At 36.2% G+C, this 17,403-nt stretch overlaps 1 protein-coding gene across 1 annotated transcript in view; it reads left to right on the top strand.

Moving 5' to 3' along the window:
• CPD (carboxypeptidase D) overlaps positions 1-5,788 on the top strand; it is a 56,001-nt gene extending 50,213 nt beyond the window's left edge. Inside the window, exons 20-21 of the mRNA XM_016138988.2 lie at positions 258-357; positions 1,693-5,788. Of these exons, the coding sequence (XP_015994474.1) occupies positions 258-357; positions 1,693-1,919 (327 nt within the window). The 3' untranslated portion in view covers positions 1,920-5,788. The remainder of the gene's footprint in view (positions 1-257; positions 358-1,692) is intronic.
• The last annotated feature ends 11,615 nt before the right edge of the window (positions 5,789-17,403 follow it).

The following is a 17,403-nucleotide window of genomic DNA, read 5'->3' as shown; positions in this document are numbered from 1 at the left end:
AATTCGGTTTTATTTTGAAACACTTGTTAGAAAGCTTGTGAGGAATAAAGAAATAAAAAGTGTGACCAACTCTTGATTATGATACCTTGTTATCTCTCTATCCTTTAGCAGTAAAAGGGAAATTTTTATAGCATATTGTATACTTGAAATGACAATGAATTCTCTCTTTGGTTTGCTATAAATGCCCTAGGGATACAGCAAGGATACAATATACCTTAAGTAAACTTTTTCATAATTCTTGCTATTTATCTTTCTAGGTCTTTGTGCATCATGATGCAGCTAGTTCTGTGGTAATAGTCTTTGACACAGATAACCGGATATTTGGTTTGCCAAGGGAGCTTGTGGTAACTGTATCAGGTAAAGAAATTTAAATTTTTAGTGATTGAAGTTAACACCAGTCCTGACATTTTAATTTGAGAGTGGATCGCCTCTAGAATCACATGAAGCTAAACACTTTTCTTCTAATGTCTCCTTAACTAAACATGACTTTTCTGAAACATTGTTTTCCTATGTGTTTTCATGGCTTGCTCCCTCATGTTTTCAGGTCTATACTCATGTCACCTCCACAGAGAGGCCTTCCCTGATAACCCTAGCTGATACAGTACCCCTGTCACTATCTCCACTCCACTCTATTATAGCACTTGTCACTATCTGACATTATATTGTATATTTAAGCATTTATCTGTCTGCATTCAGTCTCTCCCACTGAAACTTAAGCTCAGAAAGAGCAGGGAGTTCATCTGCATCCCCAGTGCCTTAGAACCATGGCTGGCATGTCATGGATCTTAATGAAGAGTTGTTGACTCAGTGAATGATTGGCTTTAAGATTCTAAATCCCTTGAACGATGACACAGTAATTCTATTTTTCCATGATCATGGAAGAAATATTTGTTTTCGCTAGGATCAATGTTTGCCATTGCTTGAATTACTGAAAGGTTAGAATGACAAAGTTTGTGGTAAAATAATAAATATTGTGTTGTATTGTCTTTTTGACAAAATAAGCCTTAGTTTATTTCTAAGTGCAACTTGGACTTGATACAAAATAACGAAATTTTATTATAGAGTGTGTGGGAGGGAGATCCTTCATTGAAGGAGAATGATATATTGGAAACATGGTCAAATCATAGAGCCTGTTGTGGAATGTTTAAAGTAAAGAGTTCTTTAGAAACCTGGGAGCTAGAATTCAGCCATGGTTTAACTCTGGCTCTGCCACCCATTGCTGTTGTGAACTTAATTTTAATTATGACTTTATTATCAGTTTCTCTTAATAAGACTCTTATTCTGATAGCCGTATGCACAAATATTTTAAATAAAGCTTGAATGAGATGAAAATTTATTGGAAAGGAGAAGTAGTCATTGATAAGTTCCAGAACAGTAGACAGTTTGATTTCATTGTAACAAAAGAAAATAAATATATACATACACATGCATGAAGAAAAATCTGGGAAAATATGCACTAGGGTTGTTAAAAATGATTTTGATATGGGGTTTTTGGTTTGGGTTTTTAGTGTTTTTATTTATCTGTATTTTTATAATTTTGCATACTATAGATGTACTGCTTCTATAATAAAAAGTTAAGTGCATGAAATAAAAATAAATAAATGAAGCGCTAGTATAAGAAGCTGCTTATTTTTATTCTTAAAGTAGAACACCATTCACGTAGGTTTTTTTTTTTTTTTTTTTTTTTGGCAGGTGCCACCATGTCAGCATTGATCCTAACAGCTTGCATTATTTGGTGCATCTGCTCGATCAAGTCTAACAGACACAAGGATGGCTTTCATCGGCTCAGGCAGCATCATGATGAGTATGAAGATGAAATTCGCATGATGTCAACTGGCTCCAAGAAATCCCTCTTAAGCCATGAGTTCCAGGATGAAACGGACACTGAAGAGGAAACATTATATTCTAGCAAACACTGAAACACACACTTTGCATATCTCCCAGAATAAGTACCAAGCAAAATTACAGTTCCTTTTGGGAGACACTGCAATAAGAAGAGAGACTGTCTTGCTTTTTCAAAGAGCTTTGGGAAATTAACTTGCTAAATTTGTATTCTCTGTGAATTTGGCTGACAGTTTTGAACTTCCTCTCCTTAAAGTATTCTTACCTTAAAAAAAAAAAAATCTGCTTTGTATTTATGCAGCAGAGATGGGACAGCCACTTTGTTTTTCTTTTTAATTTAAGATGAGCTGTTTAGAGCTTGTAATAACTGCATAAAGCCAACTAGTGGATGTTATATTTTGCACATTAGGTGTTTACTAGTGGCTTTAGCTTTTTTCTTTAAATGGCCAAAAGAATCCAGAAATATTAAGGCAGGGACAGCAGTCAGAATCTGACATACAGCTTTAAAAACTCAAGGTTTTCCCAACCTACTGAGGAGTACTTCTCTCTAGTTATTAAATAGCTGGAGTTTCTCTTATTATTCAGGTTTAATGGAGGCTGAGTTGATTTTTAAACATATATAACATTGGGAAATGAATAAATGGGCTTCTGCATTTGCTTTCTACCTATTCCAAGGCTAGATCAGAACTGGTGGGCTATATACTCTAAGCAGGATTTCACTACCTCTCTTTAAGGTTTAGCAAAGTTCTAAATATCTCCATTTTAAGGAAGAACTTGTTGACTTTGTTGTAAAAGATCTAAACGTCCATGTGAATGGAGCTAAGAGGGAGATCTAGGAAAAGCTAAAACTCATGTTGCCTGTCTTTAACTTGGTAAAAACCCACAGGTGCTGCTGCTTTTTATCTGTGAAGCACTAGTTTATGCTAGGAATGCCTAATTCTTTAATATTTCCTAAATTTGAACCTTTTTCTATGTTATACACTTATGGTTTCAGATTACCCAACAATCTGCAAGATCTGAATTCTCCTGAAAATGTCTGGAAGTGGAAGAAACCTACTTGTACATTCTTAACCTACATTTGAACACAAAATATTTGCACTTCATGATCCAGTCCAAATCTATGCCCTGTTATAGCATACTGTTATTTAAATAGCTTGGCCAGTTTTATTCATATAGGCATCTGCAAGTGATTGGGTTCTTGGTCCTAATGTTTCATTTGATAGTCTCTTTTTTATTAACCAGATTTGTTAAAAGTTCAGTTAAAAGCATTTAAAATGGCTCCCTCCATTTAAAAAATGTAAACAATGAACTGCTGTGTGATATATATAACACTGTGGTGACAAAGTATCATCTTCACTGACACTTGGGTTATTGGAAAGACCTGAAAGATTTGCATTTTATTGTGTCTGTAATATCATGCTATTCAGTGGAAATGATGCTTTTTTTAAGTGTAGGCCTTACCAATGATCTAATGGTTTAATACCTTTGAATGTTTTAATGGCCAAGTTGCTGCTGAACTTGTACTAAATCAGGGGGTCAAAAAGCTTACTCCCATCCTTTCAAATTGTATTCTGTATCTATTAATGTATCAATTATCCCAAGCTTTCATGTGGAGTGGTGTACAGCCCACCTAGGTCATTCAACCAAGTTTTGTGAGGAATGCACCCCAAATGGCTTTATAAAAAGAGATTTGGTTTAGCAGGAATAATGAAGTCATGATATTTATTAATGAGTATCTATGATAAATTTGGGTGGTTCAAGGTTAAGCCATTCTGATATTAATTGTATTATTAACGACTAAATTTTGAGCCCTTGCCACCCTACTCTTACCCCAGATACATAGAACAGAGTTTGTAGGGTGCTAATACTTAATGAAGTATACATGATTTAATTTCTTCTAATAATACTTTACATTTTCCTAGGGGATGATGCGAATATTGCTCTTCTTAGCTTTATTTTTAAGAATGAAAAGTCAGAAAACCAACAAAGGGCCTATGAGTAGCTAGCTCTGCTTGAGAGATTACAGGTAGAAATAAAACAAAGTTGATGTGACAGCCTTTATTTAGTTAATTAGGTCTTCACTAGAGGATGCCTTTTAAATTCTCCAATGAAACATATCTTTAACTGTACATCACAGTGGCTAGAGTCCACATCTTCTAAGTACGTGTAAAATATTTTTAGAAATGAACATACAAATAGTCCTTTTAATAATTTTTCATGAAAAGAAAACCAAATTCTGCTATAAATCTTGAATCTTTAATTTCTAAGTAATGCATTGTTCTGGAAAACAAGGCTTTCTCAGCCTGTGTTGCCTATTAACATGAATGTACAGGATCATGACTACTAAGACTGTGTTCTCTGCCCTGCTTTGTCTTTTACTTGTGGACCTAATCTAATATTAGACCACGTTAACTGCATAAGGCATTGAAGCCATATGGGATGGGGAATGCATTTTTTCAGTGTTTCTCCTAGAGACTTTCCATTTCCTTGGAGTCATGGAAGCAAGTAAGTATCACAGTATTAAGAAATTTGCCCAAACCTGAGTTGTGCCTTTATTTACTCACAAGGCTTTTTTTTTTTTTTTTTGTCCTGATGATCAGTTTGGAAGCCTTCCCCCGCCAGCTCCTTAATAAAAACAAAGTGATTGAGTAGGTATTGTGCAAAGTGTCTGCCTGTGTAAATGTACTTGTACTGATTATAAGATGAACTCAAGTTAATTTCAGAAGGAAAGACCCTTTGTTTTTGATATATTTTGCTGAACATTTGGGTAGTGATTGGGATCCCATCCAGTTGAGGATTGTTTGCAATTCTTGTTGGAGGGAATTTGCTTTGACTTTGTCCTCCTCCAGAAAGGAAACATAATGTATACTTGGCCCAGTGTGATTGATTGGTTTATCTTTGGTAACTTTTACCTGAATGAGATTTGCTGAATTAATGAATGTTGAACTTAAATCAATTATGAGCTGACAAATAAATAAAAGGTAGTGCTTATGCCTGAGCTTATTGTGTTTCTGAGCTAACACCAGGTTACTCAGTAACCATGACCTATTCATCCATTTTCATTTATTATCAGCAGTAAATAGTTTTATCTTCTGGTGACCAGGAATGTACTTGTGCCAGGTTTTGTCCCTGCTATATTGAAAGCTTCTCAGCTGTGAATGCTGTACTAATGCCCTATGTTATGGTTCTCTGGTGGAATTGTTTTTAACAGCAGCAACTTTATCGTTATTACAGAAATTCCATTGTGGTTGATGTTCAATGATTTGCTGTCTAGCAATTTTTGTTAACTCTCTGGGTTTCTGATTTGTTTTAAAGCAGATTTTGGGGGGATGATTAGGGCCCTTGACTAATGTCTATTGAACTTGGATTTCTAGTTCATGAAGAAATATCTCCCAATACTCATTTCTTCTGTTTTAGCAATAATTAATATTCCATTTGACTTTCAGAATATTGTCCTAGTTGATTTTAATTTGCCAGACTATTATGAAATTTGAAAGTAGGCTACCATTTTGAGGTAATTGGATATAAATTATGTAAATATGTATGATTATCACTTTTATAAATGGCATAACATGAATGTACTAGCTACATTTTATGCTGGCCATGCTGCAGATTTTCTGGAGGTATGACATAATGGTATTTTTTTATGCTTCAATTAAAAATCAAATTTTCACCTCTCCATTTTTTGAGTGACATTTCCCAGCTCCAGAACAATCTATAGCTATCTATGAGGTGCCCAACACTTATTCATCTCAAGTGCTTCAGTTTTTGGTTTATTTCATGCACTGTGCCTTCAAAATGAAGTTTTTAAAAGGGACTTTAAACAAAATTGAATCATAGTTTTAAAAAGTTGATGTGTAATTTATGTGAAATCTAACTGTAATGAGGTCCTTTGTTTTTTATATGTAAACAGATCTACTAATCCTGTATAAAAGTTATTTTATGATGTCTGTCTTTCTTTGTGTTTTGTCTCATAATCTCTTTTCAAAAGCAATAGACCAGAAAAATTATTGTTCCAATTTGAAAGTGATATATTTAGCTTTTCTACCTATACTAGGAGAAAAATAATACCAGGCTACGAATACAGTGTGTAGTGTTTTGGTCTTCATGAATTGGCTCGAAATGTGATTATTTCTGAAATAATCACATTATATAGTAGCCACATTTCTCCTTTCCATTTGTAGCTCAGCTCAATCGACATATGTCCAATCATTACACAATAAACACCACAAAACTGGCCATTAAAAGGTTTATGCACCCATTTTAAACTTGTTAAGAATTTGGCCCTTTTTATAGATGAGTTCAGTTAGAAAAATTTGTCTTGGCATTTCTTGTCACAGTGGTGATGAATTCATTTAGTAATTTGTTGAGATTGCTGCACTATTAGGAATTGGGAAAACTAACTTTGTTTTAAAATTATATAAGAAACATGGGCTGTGCTGACAAGGAACTCATAGTCCTGACCAGAGAAACAGAAATGGAAATAAGCTATACTTCTATACTGATTGGTTCTTCTAAAAAGAAAGTCTGCTGTAGAAGAAGTACAGCATAGAAATTTGAGCATGGACTTTGCAGTTAAACCAATCTATGATTGATTCTTGGCTCTGCCACTAGCTCCCTATGTGACTTTGTTTTGTACAAGTTTCTTAACATTCTGAGTCTCATTTTCTCTGCTGGTTAAGGAATAATACCTGATAGGATTGTAATGAGAACTAAATGAAATAATGTTAGCAAAGGGCCCAATATAATATTTGACTCAGAAGAATGACTGTTGTAAATAGCATCATTGTCTGTTTTCTGATCCTCTTGAAGGTTATCAAATATGGAAACAAAGACCTGTTTATAGGCGGTCTTTTTAATTTAGAAAAAATCTCTAAACATGAATACTAAAAAAAAAAAAACAACAAATTTTCATTATGTGTTTCCATAGATTGCCTATAGCATGGCAGTAAAGTTTGTTTTTATGCTTATTCAGTGAAAACAGCCTTAACTGCTATAAGATATCTGAAAAGCGGTGATGATTCTTTCTCCTCCAATGTTTGAAATATTTTCCTGAATTTACATCAGAGGCTTTTGATACAAACCTTTTGGTTTGTATCATGCAACAGTAATCTAGTTATGTTCAGTGTTTTAGATTTCTAGAAGCTGATCTCAGCAAACATGAAAGTTCAAGGCTAATACACTACTCAGTTATGAATAAATGCCATCATTTAGATCTTTATCTCTTATCCTCACTTGCGGTTAGAATGCCAACTAATTCTATGCTATTTATTGCAAACCTCAGATAAATGTCATTATTACCCACAATTTAAACTCAATGAAATCCACATATAAAGCCAATTTCCATTTTACATTCACCAATAGAATGTTAAAAGCAACCATGGTATTTCTTTGGCATTTTGGTTGGTATTAGAGGGACTCCTATTTCCTATTACTATGTGAACAAATGTAGATGAGGTGAGCAAGGATTGAGGTAGAAAGGTGTTCAAGTTTAGAGCCTGAAGTTCGAAGATAGGAGGGTGAGAAGATTAATTAGATTGAAAATATGGTAACCAGAAGTGGGAGTACTATATTGAGATAGATGACTCAAATTCAGTAAAGACAGTTCATTGAGTCATTGAGAAGCACTATGAAGAAGCTGTGATACAGTTAAAAGTATAGGTGGAAGATAAAAGTGGCAAGTGGATAAATCTAAGACGGAACATGTACAAAGAATGAAGATTAAAGAGAAATTGTTACGACATGGTTTATATTCTGGGATTATCACTTAAGTTCAGCCAAAGTGAAAGGTCATGGTGAGGGTCTAGATTGCTAGATCTGAACCACTACTAATTTTAAGTATTTGAAGTTATTCCAACACTTATAATTGTTATTGTCACTTATTATGTATTGTATGGTTCCTAGCAGAGTTTTTCAAGATCAAACAGGCTTTTGATTTAGAGCTTGAAAGCTGTGAGGTGCCCAGAATTACTCCTAAAGATAGGGAATGGGATAGATGGGGAGTGGGCTGATAATGGTAATGGCTAAATTGGATGATTGCTAGATTTTTAAAAAAATAATTTTAGAATAGTTTTAGATTTACAAAAAAAAGTTTGAAAATATAGAGTTGGCTGCTAGGTTTTTTTTTTTTATTTGGAGGTGTGGATGGTGGGAGGCCAAAGAGGAAGGATTATATCTTACAGTTTTCTAATCAGCAGGAGTTGGATGGAACACATTCAAAATATGTCTAGAACCTAGTTGGGTATGCATTGGCTGGGTGGGCCAGGCGTCAAGCCATGTGCTACTACTTCTAGGGGGCTGAGTTAAACTCAGGTCTTCTCTAGAGGAAGTTATCTCCATCCTAGATTTGGAGGAGACCTCACAGTTTTTCAAGGGCACTGACCAAATATGGACAAAGATAAGCAAGCATGTAGAGAAATAAGACACCACCAGTAAGAAAGAAAAAGTTCTATACCAGTTTCAGATGTTAACATTGTAAAACAACTATAAAACAAATATACTATTTTCAAAGAAATAAATATAAATCTGAGACTACCAGAGAAAACTGAAATAATAGAACTTCTAGAAATGAAAGTGTAGAAACTAAAGTTAATGGATAGTTGTAATAGCAGATTGGATACAGAGAACTAGAAGACAGATCCATAGAAATTCTCTCCTATGCAGCACAGAGACTAAAAGTTAGAAAATATGAAGGAGAGGGTAAAGATGTGGGTTTAACATAAGACTAATACATGTTTAATAATCATGAAAATTAATCCAAGCAAGGAAAAGTAAACATCTATGTCTAGACACATCAGTGAAACTGCTGAGCACCGAAGGCAAAAAAAAAAAAAAAAAAAAAAAGTAAACTAGTGAGAGAGAAAAGAAATTAAATTCAAAGTACTAGAGGAAGAGATTGGACTCACTCCCAACAATGGAAACCAGAATACAGAGAAATTATACTTTGAAAGTACTGGACAAAGCATTAAATAACTCTGAACACAGAATTCTATATTGAACATATCTTTCAACAATGAAGGTGAACTTTAGATAGCTGAAAACATTGGTGGCAATCTAAGCTACCTGTGTCCCAATATTTTATTGCAAAATAATGCAAAAAAAAAAAAAAACAAAACAAAAAGAAAAAGTAAATCTATTCAGAAACCACACTTCAGCATAACTTTAAGTCAGAGAATTTTGAATCTTCGAACTGAATAAAATGAGAAAAATCACCAAATTTCAGCAGGTATTCTCATAGGCCTGTCCCAGCTCCACCTCAGTACGAGGCTTTGTGGAGAGAGGGAAGATGGAGATAAACTGCATGAAAGACAGAAGAGGGATGCCAGTGGGTCTGAATGGTCTAAAAATCATGTTCAGGCAGATGAGAGCACGAACTACAGGCAAGGGACTTCAAAGTGAGCACAATTTAAAGGGACAGACATGATTTAAAAGGGCAGTCTTTGAAACATAACTTTTGGTGAAGGAAAAAAAGTGAAAAGAAATGGAGAAGTACTCTTTGACAATTAGGTGATGAAAGAGAAAAGAAGCCAAAGAAGAAGATTTAGAGTCCTGCAAGATAAATGGAAACTGCAAAATTGGAGCACTTAAAACACCTCTATATCACCAAAACAAACCAACAAAAACACCACTCAAGTACCTAAACTTTGCCATATTGACAGAAGAGATCTCAGCCATGAAGCTGAATATATAAATGAGTACTAATAAGGAAGAAACAAATTTGTCATTACTGGTAGTTATGATTGTGTATGTGAAAGATACAAAATAATCTACAGGTGAATTAGAAATAAGAATTTAGTTCTACTTTCATCTATAAGTGGATTGGAAAGAACAGAAAGAACTTCCCATCAAGAACAATTAGAAAACCTGGATTAAAAAACAAAACAACGACAACAACAAAACACCTGTCTGAAGGATTGGAGAGCTACTAAAGTTAACAAGGACTTTTGGAATCAAGATCCTAGAGCAAAAGAAGTTCAGGGGTGAACACGATAGTAAAGTTTTTACCTTGAGGCATTTGTTGATTCATAAGTGGTGACTATCAGAGAGGCGAGGCAAGGGGCAGAGAACCCAAGCAGAAGCTTTAGGCACTATCAGTGGATCAGGAAAAATATGAGTTCAGCACCTATCAAGGAAGGGGACACTGGTCAATAGGCTTTCAATTAGGGCACCTTAATGGCTTACACTTTAGAAGTAAGGGCTTATCAGAAACAGATTGATATTTACAAAAATACAATCCCACTTGTTCTTAATCTCATCCCTTATTGGAGTAAGCCAATGTACCCCTATCTGAAATGCCTGAGAGAAGGAGCAGTAAACTATCTCTAGAGGAAAATATCATCTGGAGCCTCAAATGATTACTACAAGTTTTAATCTGCAATATACAACATCCAATTAAAAGTTACTTTTATTATCAAAAGACTATCGAGAGGGAGGAGGGCTTGGGCTGGGGTGTGGGGAGACAAGGCTGGGAGGCAACAGTGGAAACAGAACATTCATGAGGATGGAGCCTCTCTAGCCACACTGTTCACAAGGCAGCAACAACAACAAAACACAGGCTGAGCTCCTACAACTTGAATTACTTCATAATTGCTTCTTGCTTGATGCTAAGTACATGAACTTTCTGATATGTTAAGAAAATGGAAGCTGCAATAAAGGAGCCACATTGAAGCCGATAGGAGGGGCAAAGTCCCGAATCCGGCTGGCCCCTCACTCACAGGTGGTAGAGGATCACCAGGAGGGAGAGCAAGGCTGCAGAGGCTCTACTGAAGGAGGGGGGTCCTGGTCACATCTGGGGGCTCCCCAGCCCAGGGTCTCAGCCCAGGGAAGAGGAGATTCCAATGACTCTGTAGAAACTAAAGGGGATTCTGGCAGTCTAGGTGAGACGGAAGGCAACCGAGCCCCTAGACGTCCCTTTGAAAGACCCCCTCACGAAGGTTTTCTGACCTGCGGACACTCACCCGGGACATCGGTGGTAGGTCTGAGGCTCACGTGGGATTCTTTCTGAAAATGTCTCCATTACCTGGTGTCAGAAGGAGGGCTAGAAAGGCAGCCACCATTGTGCCTTAGTCTGGCCCCTCTACAGACCACACCAGCTTGAATGTGCAGACCCTTCCCACAGAGCCCTGGTCTGAGGAGATCAGCCTGCCCTGCCTAACCTGTAGACTGCCCAGACTGCAGACTGCCAGGAGCAGTTGTTTATGGTTGGCTGCCAAGCCCAGAGCTGAGTGATTCAGAGTGAAGTATTATTCACAGTGGGGCGGCCGTTGTTGCGTTGTTGCGTTGTTGCGTGAGCTGCTGCGTTTCTAATCCCAGCAACAGCTGTGAGCCCCATTTCAGAGATAAGGTCAGGCAGATCGCTGCTGCCAACAAAACTTGGGCAGATATTGAGGGCTTGTGGGCCAGTCTCAGACAGCAGCTGGTCTTGCTGTGACCTGGGCCTTATGCTGGAAATCACAACAGTTACTAAATCTGCAGCAAGACTGAGGCTGTATTATTCTTACTGCCACTGTCTCTCTGAGACCCCACGCCCACCCAACCAGCAGACTGCCTGGGGCAGTTATTGGCTTGCTATCAAGCTCAGCTCTGAGTGATTCAGGACCAAGTGTTCACAGCTGGGTGGCCATTGTTGTGAGCGGCCTTACCAACTGCAGCAAAAGCAACCAGTCCTGTAGGCTACATTTCAACTCCCAGCAGACAACCTGTGCTATGAGTCGCATTTCAATGGAAAACATGGAGGAGTGAAAGATGTCCCCAGAACTCTCCCTTTGAAACAACAATAAGCTGAATATCTAAAACTCAATAAAAAACACCCAAACTGCACACCAGCACATCTCAGCGTGGGATCTACACGTAAGAGCTACCACAGGTATCTTAAGGCATTATATAAAGCAGGAATCCAAGAAGCTTAGACGCCACCTACTGGAAACCAAAAGAAAAGCGCCTTCTTCACAACAGACTATATTCAAACCTTTATATAATAAACCTTTCTGGAAAACAGCATAATACACTTCCATTAATGCCCAGACAGAGAAATAGTCCATTAAACACCATAAACAACCAAGGTGACAAGGCATCTCAGAAAAAAAAGAGAAAAATCTCCAGAAAATAAATTTACAAACATAGAAATATGCGATTTAAATGACAGAGAATTTAGGATAGTACTTCTGAAAAAACTCAATGAGATTGAAAACATATCATATCAACAATTTCAGGAATTGAAAAAATAACTAGATGAGCAGAGGAAGGAGATTGAAACCCTCAAAAAGAACCAAATAGAATTTCTGGAGATGAAGAACACACTGCAAGAGTTGAAAAATGAAATAGCAAGCTTGGGAAATAGAGTGGACCAAGTGGAGGAAAGGATCAGTGGTATTGAAGAAAGAAACTGAAGAATGAAAAATAATGAAAGAGAAATACAAGAATTAGCTGATACCATCAGGGAACATAAGAATAACAGGCATTTTCAAAGGCGAGGAAAAGAAGCAGGGACTAGAAAGCATTTTTAGACAAATAGTGGACAAGAATTTCCCAAATCTAAGGAATGAGCTGGAGCTTGGAATTCAAGAAGTCAATAGAACACCCAATTATTTCAATCCAAAAAGGCCTTCACCAAGACACATCGTATTAAAGTTATTAAAAATCAATGACAAAGATAGAATTCTCAAGGCAGCCAGGGAGAAGAGAATGGTAACATGTAAAGGTAAACCCATTAGATTATCATCGGACTTCTCAGCACAAACCTTACAAGCCAGAAAGGAATGGAATCAAATATTTAAACTATTAGTGAAAAGAACTACCAGCCTAGAATAATGTATCCAGCTAAGTTCTCCTTTAGATATGAAGAAGAAATTAAGACCTTTCCAGACACACAAAACTTGAGGGAATTCTCCAATACAAGACCTGTACTACAGGAAATACTGAAAGGGGTCAGCTCGCCTAAAATAAAACAATAACAACAACAAAAATACATAATTAGGGGTAAAGTGACTATCCAGCAAATAGAAGCAGAGGAGTGCAACCCTTACTAAGAACAGGGCATTATAGCTTAAATAATAAGAAGTGAATTCTTATAACAAGATAGCAATGAACATTCAGCATATATAGGGACAAATTGAGACAATGACTAAAAAGGAGAGGATTCGAAGATCCAAATTCACAAAGGGGAATGGAGATTAGGAGATCAGACATGCACGGCAGAAAATGCATTATATATATATAATGCATATATATATATATATATATATATATATATATACTATCCTTTTCATATTTGTAATGATAACCACACATCAAAGATTCAGAGCTGAAGTATATAACATAACACAAGAAGAACCAGAGACAAAACCCACAAAAGCTAACCAAAATAAAGAAAACAGAAACAAAAGGACAAGGAAGCTATGGAAACATCGAGCTACCAGAAAGCAAAAGATAAAATGGCTATAAGAAGACCTCATATTTCAATAATCAGTCTGAATGTAAATGGACTGAATTAACCAATAAAAAGGCATAGAGTTGCAGAATGAATCAAAAAACGAAACCCAACCATATGCTGCCTCCAGGAGACACGTCTCAGCTCCAAAGACAGATATAGACTCAAAGTGAAAGGGTGGAAAATGCTATTTCAAGCAAATGACATTCAGAGGAAAGCGGGAGTAGTGGTACTAATATCGGACAAAATAGATTTCAAAATAAAAAAGGTAAAGATACTAAGGGACACTTCATAATGACAAAGGGAATCATACACCAAGAAGACATACACTTATTACTAGCTATGCTCCCGATCAGGGAGCCCCGAAATATATAAAGCAATTACTAACAGAACTAAAGGGAGAAACAGACCAAAACACGATCATAGTAGGGGACCTAAATACCCCACTGTCAGATATGGACAGATCATCCAAACAAAAATTCAATAAGGAGATAACATCCTTAAATGACACATTTGACCAACTAGACATAATTGACATTCATAGAGCCTTCCATCCCAAAATGGCTGCTTACACATTCTTCTCTAGTGTATATGAAACATCTTCAAGGATTGACCACATACTGGGACACAGAGATAGCCTCAACAAATATAGGGGGGTTGAAATCATACCAACCATATTCTCTGATCATAATGCTTTGAAACTAGAGATCAACTGCAAAAAAAAAGCAGGAAGAACCACAAATACATGGAGATTAAACAACATGCTACGAAGAATAACTGGGTCAGAGAAGAAATAAAAAGAGAGATCAAGGGATACATAAAAACGAATGATATTGATAGCACAACATATCAAAACTTTTGGGACACGGCAAAAGCAGTCATAAAAGGAAAGCTCATATCATTACAGGCCTCTCTCCAAAAACAAGAACGAGCCCAAATAAACAACCTAACACTTCGTCTTTAAAAAACTAGAAAAGAAAGAACAAATGAAGCCTTAAGTCAGCAGAAATTGAAAACAAAACAAACAAAAAAAAAACAATAGAAAAATAAATACAACAAAGTGCTGGTTCTTTGAGAAGGTTAATAAAATTGACAAACCCCTGGCTAGACTCACTAAAGAAAAGAGAAAAAGGACACAAATAAAATGAGGAATGAAAGAGCGGAAATTACGAATGTTATCGCAGAAATACAAAGGATTATACAAGAATACTATGAAAAAGTATATAACACCAAATATAATAATCCTAGAAGAAATGGACCAGTACTTGGAAAAATACAACCTTCCTAGACTGAATCAAGAAGAACTGGAAAATCTAAATAGACCGATCAGCAGTATGGAAATTGAAACAATCTTCAAAAACCTACCAAAAAGGAAAAGTCCAGGAACAGATGGCTTCACCAGTGAATTTTACCAAACATTCAAAGGAGATTTAATACCTATTCTCCTCAAACTCTTCCAAAAAATCGAAGAGGAGGCAATACTTCCTAACTCATTTTATGAGGCCATTATTACCCTGATACCGAAACCTAGTAAAGATAACATAAAAAAAGAAAACTACAGACCAATATCTCTCATGAACACAGATGTAAAAATCCTAAATAAGATACTAGCAAACCAAATACTGCAACATATTAAAGATTATACACTGTGATTGAGTAGGCTTCATCCCAGGGCACAGGGATGGTTCAACATATGCAAATAGATTAGTGTGATATAGCACATAAACAAATTAAAAAATAAGAATCATATGATTATATCAATAGATGCAGAGAGAACCTTGGACAAGATACAGCATCCATTTATGATCAAAACACTTCACAAAATTGGTATAGAAGAAAAGTACCTTAACATAATAAAGGCCATCTATGACAAATCCTCGGCCAACATTATACTTAATGGTGAAAACTAAAAACCTTCCCTCTAAGATCAGGAACAAGACAAAGCTGTCCACTATCACCACTGTTATTCAATATAACATTGGAGGTCTTAGCGAGTGCAGTCAGACAAGAGAAAGATATAAAAGGCATCCAAATAGGAAACAAAGAAGTCAAACTGTCACTATTTGTGGATGACGTGATTCTCTACATAGGAAATCCTAAAGACTCTACAAGAACACTACTAGAAATAATAAACAAATACAGTAGTTTCTGGTTACAAAATCAACGCTCAAAAATCCATAGCATTCCTATACTCTAACAACGAAGTGTCAGAAAAAAAAAAGTGGAAAAAATAATTCCTTTCTCAATTGCAACAAAAAGAATAAAATACCTAGGAATAAATTTAACAAAATGTGAAGTACCTATATAATGAAAACTGTAAGAATCTATTAAAAGAAATCTAAGAAGATACAAAGAAATGGAAAGATATTCCATGTTCCTGGATTGGAAGAATCAACATAGTTTAAATGACCTTATTACCTAAAGCATTATGCAGATTTAATGCAATGCCCATCAAAATCCCGTCGGCATTTTTTAAAGAAATACAACAAAACATCATCAGATTTGTATGGAAGCACAAAAGACCCGAAATTGCCAAAGCCATCCTGAGAAAAAAAGAACGAGGCTGGAGGCATCACTCTGCCCGACTTCAAATTATATTACAAAGCGGCAGTAATCAAAACGGCATGATATTGGCAGCAAAACAGACACATGGACCAGTGGAACACAATCGAGAGTCCAGAAGAAAACCCATATTTATATAGGCAAATAATTTTTGACAAAGAAGTGAAAAACATACAGTGGCAAAAAGAAGGCCTCTTAAATAAATGGTGCTGGGAAAACTGGAAAGCCACCTGCAAAAGAATGAAACTAGACTTGTCTATCACCACACTCCAAAAATAACTCAAAATGGATTAAGGACCTGAATATAAGACCTGAAACAATAAAATGCAGAGAAGAAAACATAGGAACTAAACTCAAGGACTTTAGACTTAAAGAGGATTTTATGAATTTGAACTCAAAGGCAAGGGAAGAAAGAGCAAAAATAAATGAATGGGACTCCATCAAACTAAAAAGCTTCTTCTCAGCAAAAGAAACTATCAACAAGGTAAAGAGACAACCATCAGAATGGGAAAGTATATCTGCAAGCAACACCTCTGATGAGGGCCTAATATCCAAAATATACAAAGAACTCATATGATTCAATAAAAACAAACAAAAAAACCCAAACAATACAACAAAAAATGGGCAGAGGACCTGAACAGACACTTCTCCCCAGAGGACATACAAATGGCCAACGAACATATGAAAAGATGCTCAACATTACTAGCTATTAGAGAAATGCAAATCAAAACCACGATGAGATGCCATCTCACACCTATTAGAATGGCTATAATCAACAGGACAAGTAATAACAAATATTGGAGAGAATGTGGAGAAAAAGGAACCCTCATATATTTCTGGTGGGACATCAAATTGGCACAGCCTCTATGGAAAGCGGTATGGAAGTTCCACAAAGAACTAAGAATTGACCTACCGTAGGATCCAGCAATCCCTCTACTGGGTATTTACCCCAAAGACTTGAAAAGCCATATCCCAAAAGATATTTGCACACCAATGTTCATAGCAGCATTATTCACAGTGGTCAGGATATGGAAGCAAACGAAGTGTCCTATGATAGATGATTGGCTAAAGAAGCTGTGGTACATATATACAATGGAATATTACTCAGCCATAAGAAGAGATGAAATATAACTATTTATGACAACATGAATGGAACTCGAAATAGTCATACTAAGCGAAATAAGCCAGACAGAAAAAGTTGAAAATCACATATCACTTATATGTGGAATATAAACCTAAAAGCAACAAACGAACAGGACAAACAAACAGAGTCACGGACACGCACTATAGACTAGTGGTTACCAGAGGACTACAGACTAGTGGTTACTAGTGGGGTAGAGGAGGAGGGGGGAGGTAGATGGGATAAACGGGGTCAAATATAGGGGGTAGGGGGAGGGCGAAGCGGGTAAAGGGGATCCAATATATGGTAGCTGAAGGAAACTGGACTTTGGGTGGTAAACACACAATGGAATACACAGATGTTAAATTATAATGTACACCTGAAAATTATATAATCGTATTCACCAATATTATCCCAATAAACTTAATTTAAAAAAAAAAGACTATCAAAT

The sequence above is a fragment of the Rousettus aegyptiacus genome, unplaced genomic scaffold (genome assembly GCF_014176215.1).
Source record: "Rousettus aegyptiacus isolate mRouAeg1 unplaced genomic scaffold, mRouAeg1.p scaffold_m13_p_6, whole genome shotgun sequence".
NCBI classification, from domain to species: Eukaryota; Metazoa; Chordata; class Mammalia; order Chiroptera; family Pteropodidae; genus Rousettus; species Rousettus aegyptiacus.
The sequence above is the reverse complement of the archived record's forward strand: the minus strand, read 5'-3'. Positions and strand labels throughout refer to the sequence as shown.